We start from the raw sequence: 21,483 nt of genomic DNA, 5'->3' as shown, positions 1-21,483 counted from the left end.
GCAAAAAACATTTCATCTGTCTATTTATAATTTAACTGGTTTATATATATTAAAATATAATTTATTTTTAATTGAATATTTAAATTCTTCAGAAAAATAATGACACGTAAAAAAATTTTAAAAGTAAAAACATAGAAAAATATTTGTTAAAAATATTTTAATTGAATACTATTTTAAGGTTTATGGATTATGGGTTTAGGGATTACGGTTTAAGTGTTGGGGTTTAAAGTTTAGGGGTTAAGGGTTTATGTTTTAGGATTTAAGGCTTGTGGTTTATAGGATTAAGGATTAGGAGTTTAGGGTTTAGATTAATTAATTAATTAATTATGATTATGGTCACATAAAATTACAATAATTATTAAAATGGTTATACAATATATTAAATATTTTCTTATATAATCGTAAAAGAGATAGTATTTAATTTAAAATATTGAATTAATTATCATTATAGTTTAGGGTTTATCGTTTAAGATATATTGTTTAGGGTTTAAAGTTTAGGAGTTAATTAGTATTTGAAGGTTTATGATGAATTATGAGTTTAGTGATTATGGTTTAAGGTTTAGGGTTAGAGTTTAAGATGCAGAGGTTTGAGGTTAAGGGTTTAGTGTTTATGGGATAAAGGTTAGAGGTCTAGGATTTAGATTAATTAGTATTTTTAATTTATATATTAAACGATTTCTTATATAATTGTAAAAGAGATAATATTAATTTGAATATATTAAAATTATGATTATAGTTTAAATTATTTAAGAGATAATATATAAACTTTATATATATTAAATGGTTTAAGATTTAATCTAAAAATATTTTGATATATTAAAATAATTCAAATCAAATTAATTCCTTTACACTTAATTTATTTAAGTGAAATTTAAACTTAAAATTTAGTTCTTATATTTTAATTTGATTAGTTTTAGTCCTGTATTTTTCAAATCGATCAATTTTATTTTTGTTTTCAAAATTTAAAATTTTAGTCATGATCACTCAAATGATAGCAATTATATATGTTTGGTTAAATTATGCTATTAGTCTTGGTATTGTGTGTAAAGCTGTAGGTTGAGTTCATGTTATCTAATTAGATCATTCTTGGTCCTTATACTTTTTGAATTTTGAAATTTTAATTTTGACACAAATGACAACCGTTAAATCCATAACTGGCTTTTTGTAAGTAATATGTTTGTTACATTAGATTTTAGAAATAGCAAAACTTAATGAATTTAATAGCTACCATTTAATTAATACTACAATTTCAAAATTCGAAAATTACTGACTGAATTACTAAAAATAACAAAATTAAAATAAAATGACTAAATCCACAACTTACGTATAATTTAATTACTGATAGAAAAAAATTCATTTCACTTTTAAAAAAGGCACCTTTTTATCCGCAAATTTCACCAAAATTTCCCCACTAAAACCCTTAATTTTTTCCCCTAAAATCAGTATCCTCAAAACTCCCCCAATCTCATCCCTCCGTTGCCTTTTTCAATAAAGAAACTCTCCAACAGCAGCGTCTCCAAGCTCTTATCGAAGGTGTCCACGATTACTCTGGCTCCACTGTACTTGGATGGGGTGATTGGTATTACACGGGTGAAGAAGATAAAGGGAAAAGGAAGTTGAAAACTTTGTCTGCAGTTGCAGAGTAATTCCTTGTGGAAAGAAGGAATTTATTGCAGAATTTCATCCAGTATTCTATGCACAGTAAGTTAGGTTTTATGTGTTTGTTGTTTTTATTAATTAGCACTAGCAATTAGTGGATTTTTTGTTCCTATTCGCATTCCCACTCCCACTCCCACATACTCATTTCGATGAAAGATTGACGAAGCCCACCCGCAAATTTTTGAATTTTACATCACAATAGAACTGTGGCAGAACATCGAACCAGGTTCCTTATATTTCACTACAAGTTCTTGTTAAAGCTGCTTTGAAATGTTTACAGGTTTTGTTCATTTATTCTTGAGTTGTAGCATGATGGACATATAAGAAAGAATATATATTATACTTTTATCTTCTCCAAGGATTCCAAAGATATGAAATTTATGTCAATCTTCAAAATGATTATATTCATTATATAAGGAAAAAAAAAGTAATTAACACTCAGAATTACAGAATTACAAGCTTTACCACTCAGCAAAGCACTAATATTGACTCTTGGCTGTCTATTTATCTGTCTTAGTTTCCCCATTTTTTCTATTTTCATTTGCTCTCTTTCCTTCTAAATTCCGAATCATTCTTTAATTCCATAAAGGTGAAGAAAAAGATTACCCCTTCCTTAAGGAAATAAAATCAAAGAAAAAAAACCCACCTTTTTCCTGTACAAAACAGTTAATGTCCATAGTCAAATAATAGTAATTTGTTTTGTTATTTTCTATAAAAGAGTAATGGAAAATATTTCTGGGTTTTGTCTTTTATAGGTATATATGTGTGTTTCTTTCTTTTGATGGTGCAGGATCTTCAAAATCTGAGAGAAGAAATTCAATCCAAAAAAAGAAAAAAAAACCCCAAAAGATGAGGATTAATGGGAGTTGAGAGTTGATTTTTTATTAATTTTTTCAAGGTAAATTCTTTGTTTTTGTTCTTTATTTTTCTCTGTGATTATTTTATTTCTTCTAAGTGTTTGTTTAAATGCCTGAGTGTAGACTTTAGCTCTATTATTAAAAAAAAGTTTATTTTGATTTGTTGGGTTTAATTTAATCCAAAGTTTCTCTTCTAATGTTCTGTAAATTTACTTTCATTGGATTTATTTCCATTATAACTTGTGAATTTGTCAATGCCTGCATATATATATATATATATATATACAGTTTGATAATTAAGTCAATAAATGTTTGCTTTTTATTTTAGTTTTTGTTAATACTTATGAATATTGATGCATATGATCTCTATGTGACCAGTTCTCATATGTGACCAGTTCTCATACTTTTTTATTGTCATTAATCAATGTTTTTTTATGAGGGCTTTTGTGTTTTTTTATTTATTAAATTTTTATGTTTCAATTATGAACTTTGAGTTTAAAGGAGCAAATTTTTGTTGTTAAGTGATATTGTTATATAGTAAAAAAAAGATGAATTCACAAAATCAAGTGGAGTCAACTCTCAAGGAAATACTTGAAGTGGTCAAGCCGTTGCATGAAGACTGGGTTACTCGGTTTAAGATCATCAATGAACTGCGTGAAGTCGTTCAATCTATCGAAAATTTAAGAGGTAAAATTTGATGTTACATTATTTTGATTGTTCCATGGGAAATGCTAATAGTGAAAATAGTTTTCCATTTTTTGCCTATCATATCTTATCTAAATTGATATTTTTCACTCCTTTTTATACAGAAAATTTGTCATAGAGTTATGTAGAGGTGTATGCCATTTCTTGTGAATTTAATTGAATTCCGGGTTCTTTCTTCCTTCTTTCTTGTTTTTGCTTGTGAATTTCATTTTGACTGCTGGTAATATTATGTTTCAATGCCTAGAATTGGTTAAAAGCCGTCAGTATTGCTACTCCTTGTTGTTAGAATATTGGTACAATATAGTATGGTGGCGTTTTCTCTGGGAAATTTCATTGATGAAATTGATGCTTTAGCAACTAGGTATGATAGTCTTGTTGCTACTCCTATCCCTTCTTTTTTTAATGCAAGAACTTGTTGAAACCACACCATTTGTTGACATCTGAAGGCGAATGAGGTATAAGCTTTGCAGATATAGTTTGCAACTAAGCATTAATATTTTGCATTTGATTTAAATCAAGTTATTAGAAATGGAAATACAGTTGCCTTGGTTATCTTTTATGGTATTTTATAACACTGAGAATGGGCTACACTCGGTACCTTTTAATAGGCCAATTATCATTGCAATTATGAGTAGGAAGATAACTATAGATGAATTTAGTGGAGAGGAGGAAAACATAACTGTCTTCATTGCAAATTTTGAAAATTTTAATAAAATATTTATTATTTTAATTTTAATATTATAATTTAGTTATATTAATAAAATATTACTTGTATTTTATAGGTTATCATGTTTGAGCAACATTGCAATATTGATGACCTTGAATACCAAATACTACTTTTGATGATGAACCAGCTCTACAACTTACCTAAATAAATTCATCTATGGTCCATCAATTCACTATTAAAATATTTGGGACCTAATACCATTAGCACATTCATGCAACTTTCTTGAGATGAGAAACTTGTCTTCTATGATGATTGCCAATAGTGCTTTTTCCATAATCTATAGCATGAAACTATTTTGATGATGCACTTAATGAAAAAATTGAAGTTTTGGGCATGATTGGAGTTATTAGATGATTACTTTAAGAGAGCTTTCCCGTTTTACTAGCATTACTTAATTAGAATCTATTTCGACTTCATAGTTTATGGAGTCTTTAGCCATAGCAAACTTAGATTAGAGAATTAAATCTTAGCTGCTTTTAAGGTTCTAAGACAAATGTTTCACTAAAAATTGAAGACATCCAGCTAACTACACTTGCTACATATATGAACTAGTATAGTAAAAAGCTGCAGTGATAGTGTGGGAATATTTGCAGGTGAGAAGCTGCCCATTGTGATATTGAGAGCTGAGCTTGACCATTTGGCTTCCCCAGCAGTTTTAAAACAGTTTGATGACATCTTAAGTGCAAGGTAAGAAGCCCCTATGCCTTGTATCATACTGTCTGCTTGTTATCTAGAATAAATTAGATTTCTTTGATTTGTATTGTTAATATAGATATTACCTCATTGTTATTTTTTGGTCCAGTCATGTGGAAGTTTTTTAATGTTACTTGTTCATTCAAGTTTCTCAAAATATTTGGTATGGTTTTCTCATTCTGTATTGGTCCTTCTATAGTCCTTTTTAGTTGGTTTAAAAATATATTTGGTTTGATTACAGATTTAAAGCTAGCTTTATCACTCTTATCAATCACTTACCAACTCCTTGATCACCATGTTTGCCAAAGGTAAAGTCATTGATTATATACATAAATTCTGATTACATGATTAATTACATGATCAATGACTTTTGTCGAAACAAATTCTGATTCTTGCTTTATGCTGGCATTATTAAAAATTTATCTTTCCATATCATAATTCAAAGAGATAAGATAATGTGCTTTGACATATGTGGCTTTGAGGGTCGTATAAGTGATTTCCTTACTGGCCTAACTTTGGCTTACAGGTGTATATTTGGCTTTCTATTCTAGTGTTTTGGATTCTCTGGCGGTTGAATTGAAAGCATCAAAGGACTTCTCTAAGTTATATGCAGGCATTGCAATACTTTGGCTTTATCTAATCTTGAACCAGCCCTTTGTTGTATATTGTTTCTTCTTCTTTTCTGATCTTTATCCTTTGATTAATGAGAGGTGATGATGATTTGGCATTCTTTTCTCACCGGGATGAATATTGTTTTAGAAATAGTAATACTTTGTGAGTGTGTCTGTGTGTGTTTTTTTATGTATTAAATTACATATTGAATCAATGTTTATGTATTAAATTTAAATTTATAAATTTTTATATTTAGTTTTAAAGTTTAAATTTTCATAGAAAATTTAATTTGATAATGAATTTTAATAGAAAATTTTTATATTTATATCATAGATATTATTCTTCTCAATATTTTGATAATAAATTTTAATTTTTTTATATTTTCATGACCTTTATAATATTTATAATATATATTTTTAAATTTTATGACCTTTAGCGCGTTTTAGGGAAAAGCGCTGTTAAAGGCCATGACCTTTAGCGGCGTTTGTGGGGAAAGCGCCGCTAAATGTCATGTTCTTTAGCGGCTTTTTTAAAAATAAACGCTACAAACTTTAGCGGCGTTATCTATAGCGGCATTTTTTGCGGCGCTTGTAAAAGCGCTATTAAAAGTCAGTTTTGCTGTAGTCTGTTTTTCATTAGTCTTTGAATATTAATATTAGTATTTGCATAAGACAACATGTTACATGGTTATTGCTATTATGTGTATTGTAATTCTTAGTTTGTGTTTATTGATTATTTGTGATTCAGTAGTGAAATATTTTGTTTATGAATTAGTACTTTGCGTTGTATATTATCTTTTCATCGCATTTTATTCGCTTAAAAGTTCGTGTTTTAATATCGCTTAAGTTTTGAAACCGTTTTATTCAAAAGTTTTTCTCAAAATAAGGCAATTCTCGTATTTGGGAGCTTCGAGAAAATTGTGCCCTAACTTACTGGGTTTCGATTTTCCTCGTCGAATCTAAGTAATTGAGTACCCTTTCTTAAATCAAAACAAATAAGTTTCAAATAAAAGCTTATTCTCGGGAATTTAAGATGTTGTGCCCTAACTTATTGGATATGACACTTTGTTTTCTCGAGGTAAGGATTTCTAAAAAAATAAAGGCAATATTTTATATTTCAAAATTTGGGAGGTTTTCATCTGACCCAAATAACCGAATATCCTTTTTAAACTTAAATGCATGAGTTTTAAAAATTAAAAGACAAACTTATTTTCGAGGGTTTGAAATGTTGTATCCTAACTCACTGGGTGTGACATTTTATTTCTTCGAGATAGAAGGGTCTTAGCATTCCATTTAATTTATTCAAGCGTTTTTTTGAAATTGAAGGATCGCATTCTAAAATCTTTTCGAATTCTCGACGTTAAGACATTAATTAATCAATTAGGTACCAATTTTGGGCGTTACGAGGGTGCTAACCCTTCCTCGTGCGTAACCGACTCCCGAACCTTTATTCTCGAATTTCGTATATCAAAATTATTGTTTTAATAAACTAAAATGTTTTATTAAAATGATCAATCTCAAGGTGATCCGAACACACCTCGAAAAAGATCGGTGGCGACTCCATTTTATTTTGTTTTTAAGTCAACTCACGTTTTTCAAATATAAAAAATAGTTTCGACATATATCATGTTTAATATTTAATTGTCAAATTAAATTAATCATAAAAATATTTCTATAATTAACTCAACCTGTGTGAAGAGTTAAATATTACCCCAACTTTCTTTGGATTCTAGCCACTTCTACCATATGGTGTGACCCTATAGGATCCTATAACGTTGAAAATAACATTAAAACAATTCCAATCCTACAAGCAGTGAATGACATCTAATAATGCATTATTGCTACCCAAGTTACAAGAAATCATGGTTTGACATAACTTTCTGTGATACTATTATGCAACATATCCCTTTGCCTTTGATATTAAAATTGAATACAAGTCATGGAACAATCACACTTGTATAGTCGAATTTCTTATTTATTGATTCCGAAGTAGACTAAGATAAATAAATGAGTATGATCATATCAATCCTTTTGAGGATGGTCATGCATGTAACAATCCTATAGTTAGGAGTGTCGAAAAGTGCATTCTCAAGACTCCATTCCAGTAAATCGGACTTGTAAATATCTATTATATTTACGAAGTTGGTTGCGTAGTTAGTTAGATTTCGATTAAGTGAATTTGTATGAATTAAAAATTATTGAATTATAAGGACTAAATTACATATAGGGTAAAAGTTAGAGTAAAAAATATTGAGGGACTAAAGTAGCAAATAAACATTTGCTCTATTTAGTGGACGGCATTAATGAAATATATATAACATATATGTAAACTTATTATATATATTATAATAGTTAAAAGTTAAAATTATATAATATGTATGTTATAATAAAAGAAAAAGAAATAATAAAAGATAGTGGAAAGGAACGAGAACATGCAAAACAAATTAGAAAATAAAAGAAAGAAGAGAAGAGTGGGAAGGTAAACCTAAGGGTTTCAAACTTTTCAACTTTAATTGGTTAGTCAATTTAGTCTCTTTTTCTTGTAATTTTTATATTTTTGGAATCTCGGTACTTAGGGCTAGCCGACCTGTGTTGTAATTTTTAGTATTGTTTAAAATTTTGGATGTTAATATTGTTGAATATTTAAAATATTAGGGATTAAATTGATAGATTTCAATGTATAAAGTGAAAAAGGACTAAATAGTTAATTCTTGATTTTAAGTATAGGGACTAAATTGTGAAAAATTCAAAATTTAAGGGTATAATTGAAAATAGGAAGCTAAATTTAGTCTGAAATGAAATGAGTATGAAAATATAGAATCTAATGTGAAAATTAAAAATTAGTCTCAGTTTAAGGACTAAATTGAAATTTAAGCAAACATTAAGTAAAAATTAAAATATTCAATGTGAAACTGAATTGAGTTATATTGATATATTTTAATTATTTTAATTCTGTAGCTAACGTCGTACCAAAATTCTCGACTTAAAAAGGGAAGGATAAATCGACGTCGAATAACTCAGAATCCACGGTTTGTGTTTCTATAATCCAAACTAAGTCGTAAATTATTACATTTTGATTTATTGTATATGGTAAGCATTGGAGGTGAGAACCATTGTGCTTTATAATTGAATTGAATTCATAGCCAATTGAAAATGGATTGAATTGGTATGATATGAAATTATTGAGTTTATAAAGATTGAATTGAATGTATGTGTATATGTGATAATGTGCTTATATGAGAATTGGATATTGGATGTATTTGTAAATGAAATGGAACCCTATTAACTATTTCGGGCTAAGTCGGATATAGATGGCATGACATACGATAGGAAGAGTTCAGGAATTTTCTTTGACTTTGAGTCAATGAGGCACTGGGTGCCAATTTGCTTTGGTTTAACCGATGAGATATTGGGTGTCAATTTATATAGCGATGGGCGCAGTTATTACTTCAAACTTATTCAATGAGGCACTGGGTGCCAAACTAGTGTGTTGGTTGGATCCGTGTATTCGTCCGAGTCCGAGTGGTGTTAATAGGGGTAATTAAATAATAAAGTTTTATAATTGATATTGAAATGACATGGTATGTGAAATGGCAATGAGATAGTGACTTAAAACATAAAAAATGAAATATGTTGTGATCAAATGAAATATATGAGTTTTGTACTCATGAATTGAATATGGAATGGATAATGCCATTGTATAAAAAATGTGGATTGATATGTGAAAAGCTATTTGTTATAAACAATCAAGTATAAAAACATGTAAAGATTGAGTATAGTATAAAATGATGTAGTGATATGCATGAATTTGAAATGATGATATTTATATATATTGTAATTGTAAGCTTAGACTATAGTGTGATTGTATAATTAAATTTGAGCATTTATGTATCATTATATCTTTAATTGTTCAGATTGTAGAAATATCACTAAGTTTTACTCAGCGTATGGTTTTGTTTTCTGTGTGCAGGTTAGGTACTTCTCTTTTCATCACCGACTCAGTATCCAAATATCGATCCCGATCTCAAATGTGGTGATGTTTACCTTTTGTGATGGCATGTACCTAGGATGTCCTAGTTGATAGTAATTTTGTGAATGGATTGTAAATTGAGTTATAAGTATAATGTTAGTTTGAGTATATAATATGTGTTTGTGTTTGAAGCCATAAATTGGCATATTATTTTGGAACCAAGGCTTGTTAGGGGTATGTGAATTTAAGCTTAATGTTTAGGTAGTTATAAGATAGGCTAATTGAATGATTTTGTAACAGCTCGATTTTGGGCCTAGTCAGAACAGTAGTTTCGGAACCACTCACCTGAGGTCAGAGAAAATATTTTTGATATTATTTTGTGTTATAGCATGATTTTATGAGTGCATGACAATTTTGGAGAATTTATTTTAGCGATTACATGCTTAATTGCGAAAAAAGACTAAATCGCATAAAGTGTAAAAGTCCCATTTTGATAGCTAAGGGTGTTAATTTGCCATGAATCTTAATGCGGAGATCTTTAAAGGACAATTAGGCAAATTTTAGAAGGGTGGCCGACCATAGGGGACAAGTTGGTCAAAAAGTCAAAAGTCTAGGTGGTTTGGTGACTTAATTGAATAAAATAAAACAAAATGATTTCGTCTTTTCATTCTCTTCTCCTGCAACCAAAATTTTCAGCCATTAGAGGGGTTTTTGAGCTTCAAAAATTCAACAACTTTAAACCTTTGCAAGTAAGTGATCTTGATGACTGTTCTTAAATATTTTTGTACTTTTGAGACCTTTGTAGCATGAGCTTTCTAATGGGGGACTATTTTGTAATATATTTGATAGTATAGGGTTTTTCCATGAGATCATTTAGGTTGTTTGCAGAATTTTTATGGAAGAAAATGAGTCTTGTATAGGTAATAAACAATTTTTGTGAGGAAGTTTTCATGGAAACCCTAACTAATGACCATTTTGCATAAGTTGTAAAATAGGTGATAAATGTATGAAATAATGAAAATTTTGGACTGCTTCTAGTATAAAAAGTATTCGGCTAGGTTTGATTAGTGAGAAAATGTGATACAAATAAAATTTCGAGCCTATGGGTAAAAGGTCATTTTGTGAAAGCCTAGGGGGAAAATGGTCATTTTGCCCAATTATAAATTTTTGAGTATCTAGATTTATATGCTGATGAAATGAATGATTTTTATTAATATAGATCAAGAGAAGCGTGATTCGAGTCTTGATCGAGGTAAGAACAAAGTTTACGAGGATTAAGCTCGTTTCCATCATTTTGTATCGATGTAAGTATATATGTAAATAACGTGTCATTATAGCTTACTTTTAAATGTTTTATTTTACCATGTATCATAAATTTTACTCCATGTCATAAAAGTATAAATAATGCGAGGTAAGAGTAACCTACGTTATAAACAAGTGCAACAACGTCAGGTTAGATACGAGATCCCGTTGAACCTCGAAAATAGTATAGGGTATAAAAAGGTAAGTCATGAGAAATTGACTGGTCTAAACTCATGAGTTGAGTTTGAGTTCATGAGATAAGCGAAATATGTAATGTGGGTCTGGGTACTGACTTTGTGTGTATACCTATGAGTAGCTCAATGAGCGAGCATTACATAATAGAGCTATAGGGTCCAGGTACTGACTTGGTAAAAAGGCCCGTGAGTAGCTCAAATATACAAGTATTACAAAGTTCGAGGTAGCTTTGGCTACTTGTATGGTACTTAAGAGTAAACTATCCGAGTATTCATTGGTATTTCTGAGTGTTCAATGGGTAATTCGATGAATGGATTGGCAATACTTCCAGTGACGTATGTCAATAGAGAGAATGAATTTGAGTTATTTTATAGGTAATTGCAGGTATGTATACTAAACTCCCGAATGAAGACCTTAGTATGTAATGAGATGTAGTAAGTATGCATAGAATAAGTGAAGAGTAAGATAGTGAGGTTAAAATGATATATCATTTAAGTATGATAAACCACGGTTTGATGAATGTATTTCTAATTACACTTATTTACATATATGTACTTACTAAGCTCTCATGCTTACCTTATTTCCTTTTCATTTTTTTATAATGCCACCAAAGTAGTTCGAGGATCGTCGCCTATGTTGGAGAAACCAGCCACACTATCCTTGAAGTACATGGTATAGCTAGTTTTATCATTTTGATTATGGCATGTATAAGAACTTTTGATTTTATTTTTGTGTCATATTGTCTTGGGGCCAAAGGTGTTGGCTTGTTTTAGCATTTGACTCATTTTGTATAAGGCCATGAAATTGGCTAATATTGTAAACCATTATATAAATGCAAGATAGTCTTTTACGAATGTGAAATTGTTGGCATGGTTGAATTTATGAAATGCATATAGGTCTTAGCTATGGTTATTGGTTGATAAATCATATTAAGTTAGATTTTGTTATGTTGATTAGTATTAAATTGTGTTTCAAGGGCGTATAGGGCTTTGTAAATAGCTTTATATTGTCCACACGGGTAGACACACGAGTGTGTGTCTAGGCCGTGTATGACACACGGCCAGCCCCATGGGCGTGTTGTCTGGCCGTGTGTCCCCTGCACGTAAAAGTTTCAAGTCAGTATGCATGGTAGTAAACACACGGGCAGAGACACGGCTGTGTGTCTCAACCTTGTGGAGGACATGACCTATGGCCACGGGTGTGTGCCTTGGCTGTGTGCCCCTTATTGGATGTTGACGTTAGAAACAGAATGTTAAGGTTTTTGGACATGGGCTAGGACACGGGCGTCTCATGGCCATATAAGGGACACGGGCCATAGACACGGGCGTGTGTCAGGCCGTGTGAAAACCCCTGTAGGTTCAAATTTAGAATTTAATTCACACGGGCATAGGACACGAGCGTGTCCCTTGATGCTTAGGTCGTGTGTGTCACACGAGCCATTAACACGGCCATGTCTTAATGACCACACGGGCGTGTCGCTCATATACACGGGCGTGTGCTCTGTTTCAAAGGTTATTTTTCTAAAGTTGGTTAAGAACCCCAGTAGGTCTCGAATGGTTTCTAATGGACGTTTGAGGCCTCATAAGCAAATGTTAAGGAGTTTATATAAAGTTTTAAAATTTATCAAGTCTTGATTATCTGAAAAAGTTGGAATGAACGTGTTTAAGTGTGGTAACGCCTCGTATCCTGTTCCGGCGTAGGACTCGGGTGTGGGGTATTACAATTTTGGTATGTTTTAAACTTTGATTTGAATGATTCATTGTTGATAGGTTTTGATGATATAAATGTGGCACTAATAAGGTTACATTGGTTAGGCACCTAAGATGATTGTTTTGGCATGTTTGAAGTATGTTTGATCTTATTTCGAATAAGTTAAATGATAGGTTTTTTATTTGCTTGATGCCCAAGCAAGTAGGAAATGGTAAACTTGTTGTTTAAGGTACATTTTAGGTCCACACGGCCAGACATACGGGCTGTGACTTGGCCGTGTGAGACACATGACTGGGTGACACAGCCGTGTGTCATCTGTTGAGTGCTTAGGGAATAAGTTAGTTAGCACACAGCCTAATACACGGGCGTGTAAGGCCATTTCGATAGTTACACAGGCATGTGGCTTGACCGTGTGACCTAAGTCAGAGAGTTACCCAGGCACTAACACGAACTGGGACACGGCTGTGTGTCCTTATTTCTAGAGTTACACGGTCTGAGACACGGGTGTGTGTCTTAGCCGTGTAAGTTACACGACCATATGACCCTTGTAGTTGAATTTTTCTAACTTTTTCTTAAAATTTTCAAATGTTTTCGATCTAGTCCCGAATAGTTTCTAAAGTGATTTTAAGGTCTCGAGGGCTTGAAAAAGGGACGATATGCATGTTTAATGTTGGATTATGGTATGTTTATTGTAATGTTTTGAAATGAACGATTTAGGTTATGTTTATTCGGTAATGCTCTGTAACCCTATTCTGGCAACAGATACGGGTTAGAAGTGTTACAATTCATTTCGAGTTTTACTCGATCATGAGGCCAAATATATTGCTCTTATTATGTAGAAAGGAAAAATCTTATCTTGATCACTTACATCCCACTACACAAATTGTGGCATACCTAACATCAATCTTATAGTACAACCATTTACAGGTGGCGTTTAACTATGTCAAAGCATACGACTCACGATGTTGGGACTACGATGTTAAAGCATACGACTCACCATTTATAGACAACGTTTAGCAATGAGAAATATTGCAACTATTATATAATAATCCAAAAAGCATTCTCATGGTGAGTCAATCCAATGTTTGTTCTCTAACGTATATTTATGATGTTGATTTGATATCACATATATATAACAATATTTGTCATCAATCAAAAAAGTAGTAGTCTCATTGCATTATTATTGTCCAAGCTCACAATAATACTCGACTAAAGACATTTAAGAATGATCATATCATTCTTTTGACTTTATCATTATACAATTTAATTTAACACATAAATACGTATTAAAAAAATAATGACAATGCCTTTAGTAATAAACTAGATAAACAAGCATGTTATTACAATCATGATATAATTGGTCTTTGGACATACTTCAACAAATAGAGTTCCACTCTTGAATTTTATGTCTGCATCAATAAGATCTGTAACTATCATTGGTCTCCCATCAATAAGAGTGGGAAGAGAGGTGATATAGCACAAAGGCAACTTTGGAGCCATTAATCGTGCCAAATTCTTATGTTCTAACCATTTACCATATTCCACTCAAGACATTCTTTAAGTAGTTCAATCCCTCATGAATACTCTACCATGTCCATGATGAGGATCTCAATAGTTAGGACACTAAATAGGATGAGTAAAGGAAACATGTTGAGCCTGGTGGATCAGATTTACCAAGAGAGAGGTGAAGTGGTAAATCAAAATTTTTGCTAAGATGTGAATGAAGGATAAAAAGCATTGACACACTCTATTTCTAGAGGTTCGACCTCACTTACCTACATCATCTACCTTAGTTTTACCAAAGATTTTTTCAATTTACCAACTTAAATTGTTATATTTCAAGGATAAGATATAGGTTTTACAACTCTATATCTCAACAACATTCCTAAAATTTAGTTCAAAGTCATTTGCCACAACTATACCAACCAAATAAACTTTAAATGTGCTAGGTACATGTCCTTACAAAAGTTCATTCAAAAAATCGAAAAATAAGAGTTTCATTGCGAATAAAAGTGACAGTGTGGAGACTTGGGAAGAGTTGATGCCATAGGCTTCCTTTACACTACCTTTGACTTGCCCACCAAACAGACAACCAATGCGCTAAGCGAAATCACTGAATAATTATTCAAGCAATATAAAAATTCACTAATTACAAGTATATAAATATGAAGTTTTCCTAATCTTGTCGATAGTAGGGAAATATCAATAGAACAATTTCAATATCAAGTTTTACCATGCTAAAAGTACCATTGTAATTTTTGATGAAATAATTTGAATCAGTTCAATAACATTATTATTAGTATGATCATTAAATCAATTCGATTAGTTATCTTGATCAAATAACTCAAGTGGGGAGAACTGTTTGAACACACGAGTGTCCAACTGAACTACCACAATCAATCAATAAGTAATGACGCAAACACCTACAATGACAATACTCCTACATACAATGAACCTGACTTAACAAACAATGTTAATCGAACATTGAATGCGTAAGGCACAACAATGTCAATACTCTTGGACGCTCGAAGTTGTCCTTACGATACATAATAACAATAAAGAGGTCCCTACGCTCTACGGCATGTTGACTAATGTTGACTATATCAGACGAATTCCTAATAAATTTATTGGGTGTTTCAATTATCGTTGAGCAATTTAGCAGTTATATTCAAAATAAGCAATCAAACTAAACTAACACAACACAAGGTAAATTCTAAATGCAGAGAATCACAAGCCGAGTTTCCTAAGCACTTGTCGTATATGACCGCCTAGCCCTTCGCTTTTGATGACTTGACAATCTTATTTGCTTCAAAACGAATATTTGATACATGATTTTAGCAATAATATTCAAAAATCAATCATAATAAACATTAATTCGAACACCTGACAAGCAACGAAGTTGCGAACTACGCTACACTAATTCGATACTCGCTGTCCATTACTGAAGCTCTCCAAACTTAACCGAATTTCATTTTGAATGACTCAAAAAGTAACTTCCATCACTTCGGAACTTCAATATCAATCAAAATACACATGAAACTTAAAACTTACCGTCAACAAGGAACTTTTCCACTTCCTCTACTAATTTTCAGAATTTGGGATATGGGAGATTTTGGTTTTTGTTTTTGGTGATTGAAAAACTAAGGATTTTGATCAAAATCAATGGATATGTGTAAAAGTTCGGAGTTCGCTACAAGAAAGTTGAATTTTCAATAATAATTTTGGCCAAAATCCTCAAACAATACCGGCGCTCTCATGAACAGTGAACGACGTGGGCAAGAAAAATAAGCACCAGACTTCTCACGTTCAAAAATTAAGGGAAAAGCATGGTAAAAAAAGAATTAAGTGAAAAAGGAATTTTTTTACTTATTGTAAATTACCCAAATGAATGCTTCTAACTTTAGTTCTTTTTACAAATCAGTCTTCAAAACTCAATTTCTCAATCTCTCTTCTCTTTCGATTCAATCCATGGCCAAACAAAAACTCACTATCTACTAAGAGCCCGACAATAAATTCTCAACTCATGAATTAGGATTTCCGGTAGTAAATTCACTTCGGAAAATTTATTTCTCGATTAACCTTGCATTATATAATTGAGATTTTGTGAAATTCAGCATAAAAAACTTCAGTCCTTACACGAAATTTTAAGAAAAACAACAACATAAACCACACCCAACTGTGCTGCACAAGCAACTTATAAATATGTTTTAAATAATTTTATCTCCAAGTTGAATTAGGATAGGTCAATAGTCTTCAACAAATTCAATCCTACTTAAAAGTAAATCTTGATCAACTCATCGACAAATAAGTAGAACTTCTAATTCAAGTCAAAAATTTCACTTCACTTGGTTAAGACTTTTAACTCTTTTAAATGTGGAATTTATTACATGAACTATCTTAAATAATATTTAAATAAAAATCTTCATAAATCAACTTCCTCTTCCAAGAGATAAAATGAACCATCTCAAACTTCTTTACTTCTTCTTCAAGTCATTCGAATGAATGATAATCTAAGTAATCTCAAACATTCCTAGTTACTCATTTGCTATTTAACAAGATTAACTCAAAAGACGTGTAATAAAAAAGCCAAACATGTCAACACCAAAAACTTTGACTTTACCACTATTGTTATTTTAACTGCTATGCGAATATGAAGTGGAACAAGAGAAGCAACCAAAGTTTCGTATAAATCATTATCCAAAATCATTTGGTTATTAAAACCCAAGATTTTTATATTGTGGAACAGAATTGGAGTAGCCGGTTTCCTTAAGGTTGCAGGTTGAATTGCTAAATTAAGTGTTGAGTGAAGCTTCTATCTTTGCTCTCCCTGCTTGGCTGGTTTTATTTGATCTTAAAAAAAAAAAAAAAAAAGAATGAAAAAAAGAATATAAAGTTATCAATTACAGTATTTAATATGGTGTATCATTATTATAAATAGTATATTAACTAACCTTTGACGTGTTAGGAAAAACCCAATAAATAAAGCCACGAGGAAACCACATTTTGTTAGGAAATCCTGCAGGCCACGCACATGGTCTAAACCAAGTGCTAGGCATCCATGGTCATCAACAGATCCACATTTTAACATTTAAGTATTTGTGTATGTATATCAATCTCATCAAACAAAATAGTATATAAAATGACTATCAAGTAAAATTTCTTTCATTTCATATTCTGTACATTCATCAGGCTACTGAGATTTGCTACATACGTATGAAACAAAAGAATGAAAAACCAAAAATATGACAACATTCAATCAAGATATATTGAGCAATGTTAATGCTAATCAAATCCTAATATAGGTATATGAAAACTATGAAAAAAAAAATCGTATTACGGTATCAAAACTCCCAAGGAAAAGCATCAATGGAACTTTGCCATGTCAAGTATCATTTGAAAGAAGCAAGCTAGAAGTGAGTTACCATTGGAAACCACAAGAAAAGCCATTAGTAATGGTTTTGGCATCGCCTTTCATCAGTTAGCAACTAGGCTCAGTAGAGCCTCATTCTTGCAGTCAGTTCCAAGCCGGCACAACTTGAGTCCGGTGTCACCATTAGCCTCTTCATTGTGCATAACTGGGAGGTTAAGATCAATAACATCAGAGATGTTAGAAAGGTCTAGCTGCTTTGCAGGCTGTTTGTCACCAGGTCCGGGGTCTCTCGAGATGTGAGACCTCTTGTGACCACCCAAAGCCTGACCTGATCCGAAAACCTTTAAGCAGATTAGGCATTTGTGCACCTTGTACACCCTTGTTTCAGAACTAGTCACCTCATTCATTTCCTGGTCCACTGAATTCTCAACATACTCAACCTTCACAAGCCTGCATCCAGCCTCAATTTCAGGAGAGCTGCTAATGTGGGTAGTTTTATCTTGGTCCTCGACCGGCTCGGCATAGGTATTACTCTTTCTGTGGATTGTTTGATGACCTCCAAGGGCCTGGTGAGATTTAAAGGTCTTGTTGCAGATCCTGCATCTGTATTTGTTCTTTCTCAGGGAATCATCAGATGCTTCAGAATTCAATGGAATACTTCTTAGCTTGTTGGAAGCATCATCAGCTGGTCCCGAATCGCAAGCATCGAACATGGCATCTTTGCTAGAACTAGATTTTGTGGATCCTAAACCAGTTAAATCCAGTCCTTCCATCAAATCCTGCCTTTGTTCCGTTTCAATAGACTTCAAGTTCATTATTTCCCCAGAAAGTGTTCCCTTAATCTCAGTTTCATACAATTCAAATCCAGATTCAGCATTCTTTTCCTTTGCAGACAAAATCCCAGAATCCAATTCTTTACATTCACTTATGTTCTTCTCATGGAAAACATTCATAGAACCAGACGCATAAGAATCAAGCTCATCCCCATAACCAAAACTAGTCTGCAAAATCTCTTTATTTTGATGAAAAGATTTGATCTCAAAATCACCATTACCACAAGACTCCCAAAAACAATTGAACTCAGTCCAATTCTTTACACCCCTAGACATCATTATCAAGCACAAGGCAGCATCTTCAACATCTTGATCAATTTCAACTAAACCAGAAGATTCATTCAAGCTAGAAAGTGAAGAATTCGGGGCACTATTATACCTCGATCTTTTCGATCTCTTTCTCTTCACTGTTACGCTCTTCAAAGGGTGCAATCTCATGTGAGCAGTGAGAGCCTTCAAGGACTTAAACTTTCTGCCACATTCTTGACAGTTAACTTCTTTCCTTTCTCTTGCAGAATGATGCCTCATGTGACCGAACAAAGCTTTCATTGACTCAAATTGTCTGCCACAAGCTTTGCACTGAAACTCAAGGGTTGAGCTGGTAGCAGCATTGTCGTCGTCACCATTAAAGCCCAAAGATTTCCAAGATTTCTTAGGGTTATCCCTCAAACCATAACCTTGAAAACCCATCTTCTCCTTTGCCTTTCTTTTGCCACACTTCTTTTCCATTGAAACAAACTCACTTCACATTACTTGTTCTTCAATGCACACAGCTAAAACCAAGAAACCCAGGGAACAGAAGAAAAAAACAGAGTAAGACCCAGATCAAAAAGAAGGTTCTTTTAGTGGGAAAAGAAGGAAAATCTTACAACTTACACCAACTAAAGAAGAACCCATTGCTTGTTTAGTTAACCTGATCGAAGTTAAAAGTGTAAAAACGAGATCTAAGTGGCTAAAGAACCCTCAATGAAAAAAAAGTGCGTTTTGACTCTTTTTTATTTATTGGTAGAATGAAGTATAAGCAAACAAGTAGAAGGTCAAAGTAAAGTGAAAGAGAGGTTGGGTTAAGCAGATGGGAAGTAAGGAAGAATAAGAGACTTTGAGAAATGAAAACGGTGAAAGAGATTTGCATCTTGAAATCCTTGCATGTCAAGCAAAGTTACAAAAAGCTAACAGGGTTGGGTTAGCTTGGGCACTGCCCTATTCTCTTTTCTTAGTCCAAATGGAATTTATCTTGGCATAATTGAAAATAAATAAATATATATATATATATATATATATATATATATATATATATATAAGAGAAATTTGGCTATATTAGATGTGATAATAAATCTTACAAAAAATAATTAAAATATAATAATATCTTAAATTTTATATAATAAGAATTATTAAAGGATCAAAATTTATTTAAAAGTAAAATATTTTAAGCATGATTATAATACAAATATATATATATATATATATATATATATATATAAATTCTACTATATTAAGATGAAACTTAAGAAATACAAGAAAAATTATTAATCTTTATGAAAGATAAGACATATGTGATGTGAAGAATACAATCATTCTAAAAAATGATATTTTTTCAATTCAAATTTGAATGTAATTTATTGGAAATTTTTTAAAATAATCTTGTAAAATAAGTAAATTGTATTAAAATTGAACTAAAAAGTGATCGGTTTTATAAAAATCTAAAGATTAAAATCATGATAAATTATACTTAATTTTTGTTTATCATAAATTTCTTTTAAGAATAAGAATTAAGAAAGTTTCTTGTCTTTGTTAATGATTTGAAAAAGAGAAAGAGTTTAAGTTAAACTAATATAATTTAGTGTTAGGAAGATATGATTTTTTTTTTTAAATAAGAAGCTATCTATCAAGGAAAAAGATTATAGATGCTAAAATTTGAACTTCAAATTTGTTGAGGGGATTGGGCATGCTTTGGGAGACATCTTCTTGGAATGTTGTTTGAGGAGTTGGCGAACCCCTCAATGATGGAGGTATCGTGTTTGGAGTATCTATACTCAGTTTTAGCTTGAGTTTTGTCTCTCGATTCCGAGGAGAGCCCAAAGGTTCATGGAGTTTGCATAGCACCTCACCACCAAGGACATATTAATATTTGGCCTTTGCAGGGTTCGAACTCATGCCCATAAATGACATTAATAGCTAAGTACACTACCAGTTGTCTAGAAAAAGGGTGTTTTTTTTTAAGGGAGGTCAGTCTCGCTTTGGGAGACATCTTCTTGGAATGTCATCTAGGGAGCCATTAAACCCCTCAACGGTGGATGTATTGTGCCTGAGATATCTATGTTCGGTTTTAGCCTCAAGTTTTTTATCCCAACTTTGAGAAGAGCCCAAGGATTCATGGAGTTTGTGGAACGCCTCACCACTAAGGAAATGTTAGCATTTGACATTAGTGGCATTCGAACCCATGCCCTTAAATTGCATTAGTGGTTAAGAACACTACCACTTGGCTAGAAAAAAGGTATCTTTTTGTTAAGGGGAGATCGGTCTAGCTCTGGGAGACATCTTTTTGGAGTGTCATTCGAGGAGTCGACAAACCCTTCAACAATAGAGGTATTGTGCCTGAGGTGTTTGTGCTTGGTTTTAACCTTAGGTTTTAGTTCCCGACTTTAAGCAAAGCCCAAGGTTCATAGAGTTTGGAAAGCGCCTCACCACCAAGGAAATGTTTAGCATTTGGTCTTGGTGGGGTTTGAACCTATGCCCTTAAATGGCATTAGTGGGTAAGTACACTACCACTTGACTAGTCTTTTTGGAGATGTCTTTGAAGTGTCATCCGTCGAGCAACTGATCAAACCCTCAAAAAGAGAAGGTATTGTGCCCAGGAAGTCTATGCTTAGTTTTAGCCTCATATTTTTATCTCCAAGGATAGGTTAAAGGGTACTCAGAGGTTAAGGAGTGCCTCGCCACCAAGGAAATGTTTAGCAATTTGCCTTAGTAAGGTTTGAATCCATGACTTTAAATGACATTAATGGATGGACTCCCCAAAACCCAACTTCCTTTTAATATCTTCTAAGCATGTAATTTTGTTTTCATAAGATAAATTACATGACAATTTCACTCCTTCAATATGTGCTGGAGCCTTTGAATCTCTTGTAGGTTCCTAAGTCCATGGACATTCTAATAAATAAGTCTTATTGTTCTTAACAAGCCAGCCCTACAGGTCCCATCGGTGTCATAGGAGAACGAATGTTGATTTGTTTGTTTAGTACTTCTATCGAATCAATCCTAGCAGATATAAAGGTTATGGGCCATTTCTTTCCGTTTATAATTTCAATAGGATTGTCCTCTTGTCCTAAGCCCATATCATTATCACCAGGC

At 32.2% G+C, this 21,483-nt stretch overlaps 1 protein-coding gene and 1 long non-coding RNA gene across 2 annotated transcripts; one reads left to right on the top strand and one right to left on the bottom strand.

The window, feature by feature from the left end:
- Positions 1-1,377: 1,377 nt before the first annotated feature.
- On the top strand, positions 1,378-5,496 carry LOC108458414 (uncharacterized). Its single transcript, XR_001867292.2, has 6 exons — positions 1,378-1,701; positions 2,450-2,557; positions 3,039-3,203; positions 4,542-4,635; positions 4,883-4,949; positions 5,168-5,496. It is a non-coding gene; the product is annotated as an uncharacterized LOC108458414 (long non-coding RNA).
- Positions 5,497-17,069: 11,573 nt separating this feature from the next.
- On the bottom strand, positions 17,070-19,360 carry LOC108459760 (zinc finger protein ZAT4-like). The gene has a single exon (XM_053027300.1). The coding sequence runs from the start codon at positions 18,859-18,861 to the stop codon at positions 17,404-17,406; it is 1,458 nt and encodes a 485-aa protein (XP_052883260.1). The 5' UTR covers positions 18,862-19,360; the 3' UTR covers positions 17,070-17,403.
- Positions 19,361-21,483: the final 2,123 nt, after the last annotated feature.

The sequence above is a fragment of the Gossypium arboreum genome, chromosome 4, assembly GCF_025698485.1.
Source record: "Gossypium arboreum isolate Shixiya-1 chromosome 4, ASM2569848v2, whole genome shotgun sequence".
Lineage (NCBI taxonomy): Eukaryota > Viridiplantae > Streptophyta > Magnoliopsida > Malvales > Malvaceae > Gossypium > Gossypium arboreum.
This window is presented reverse-complemented; position numbering and strand designations above follow the sequence as displayed.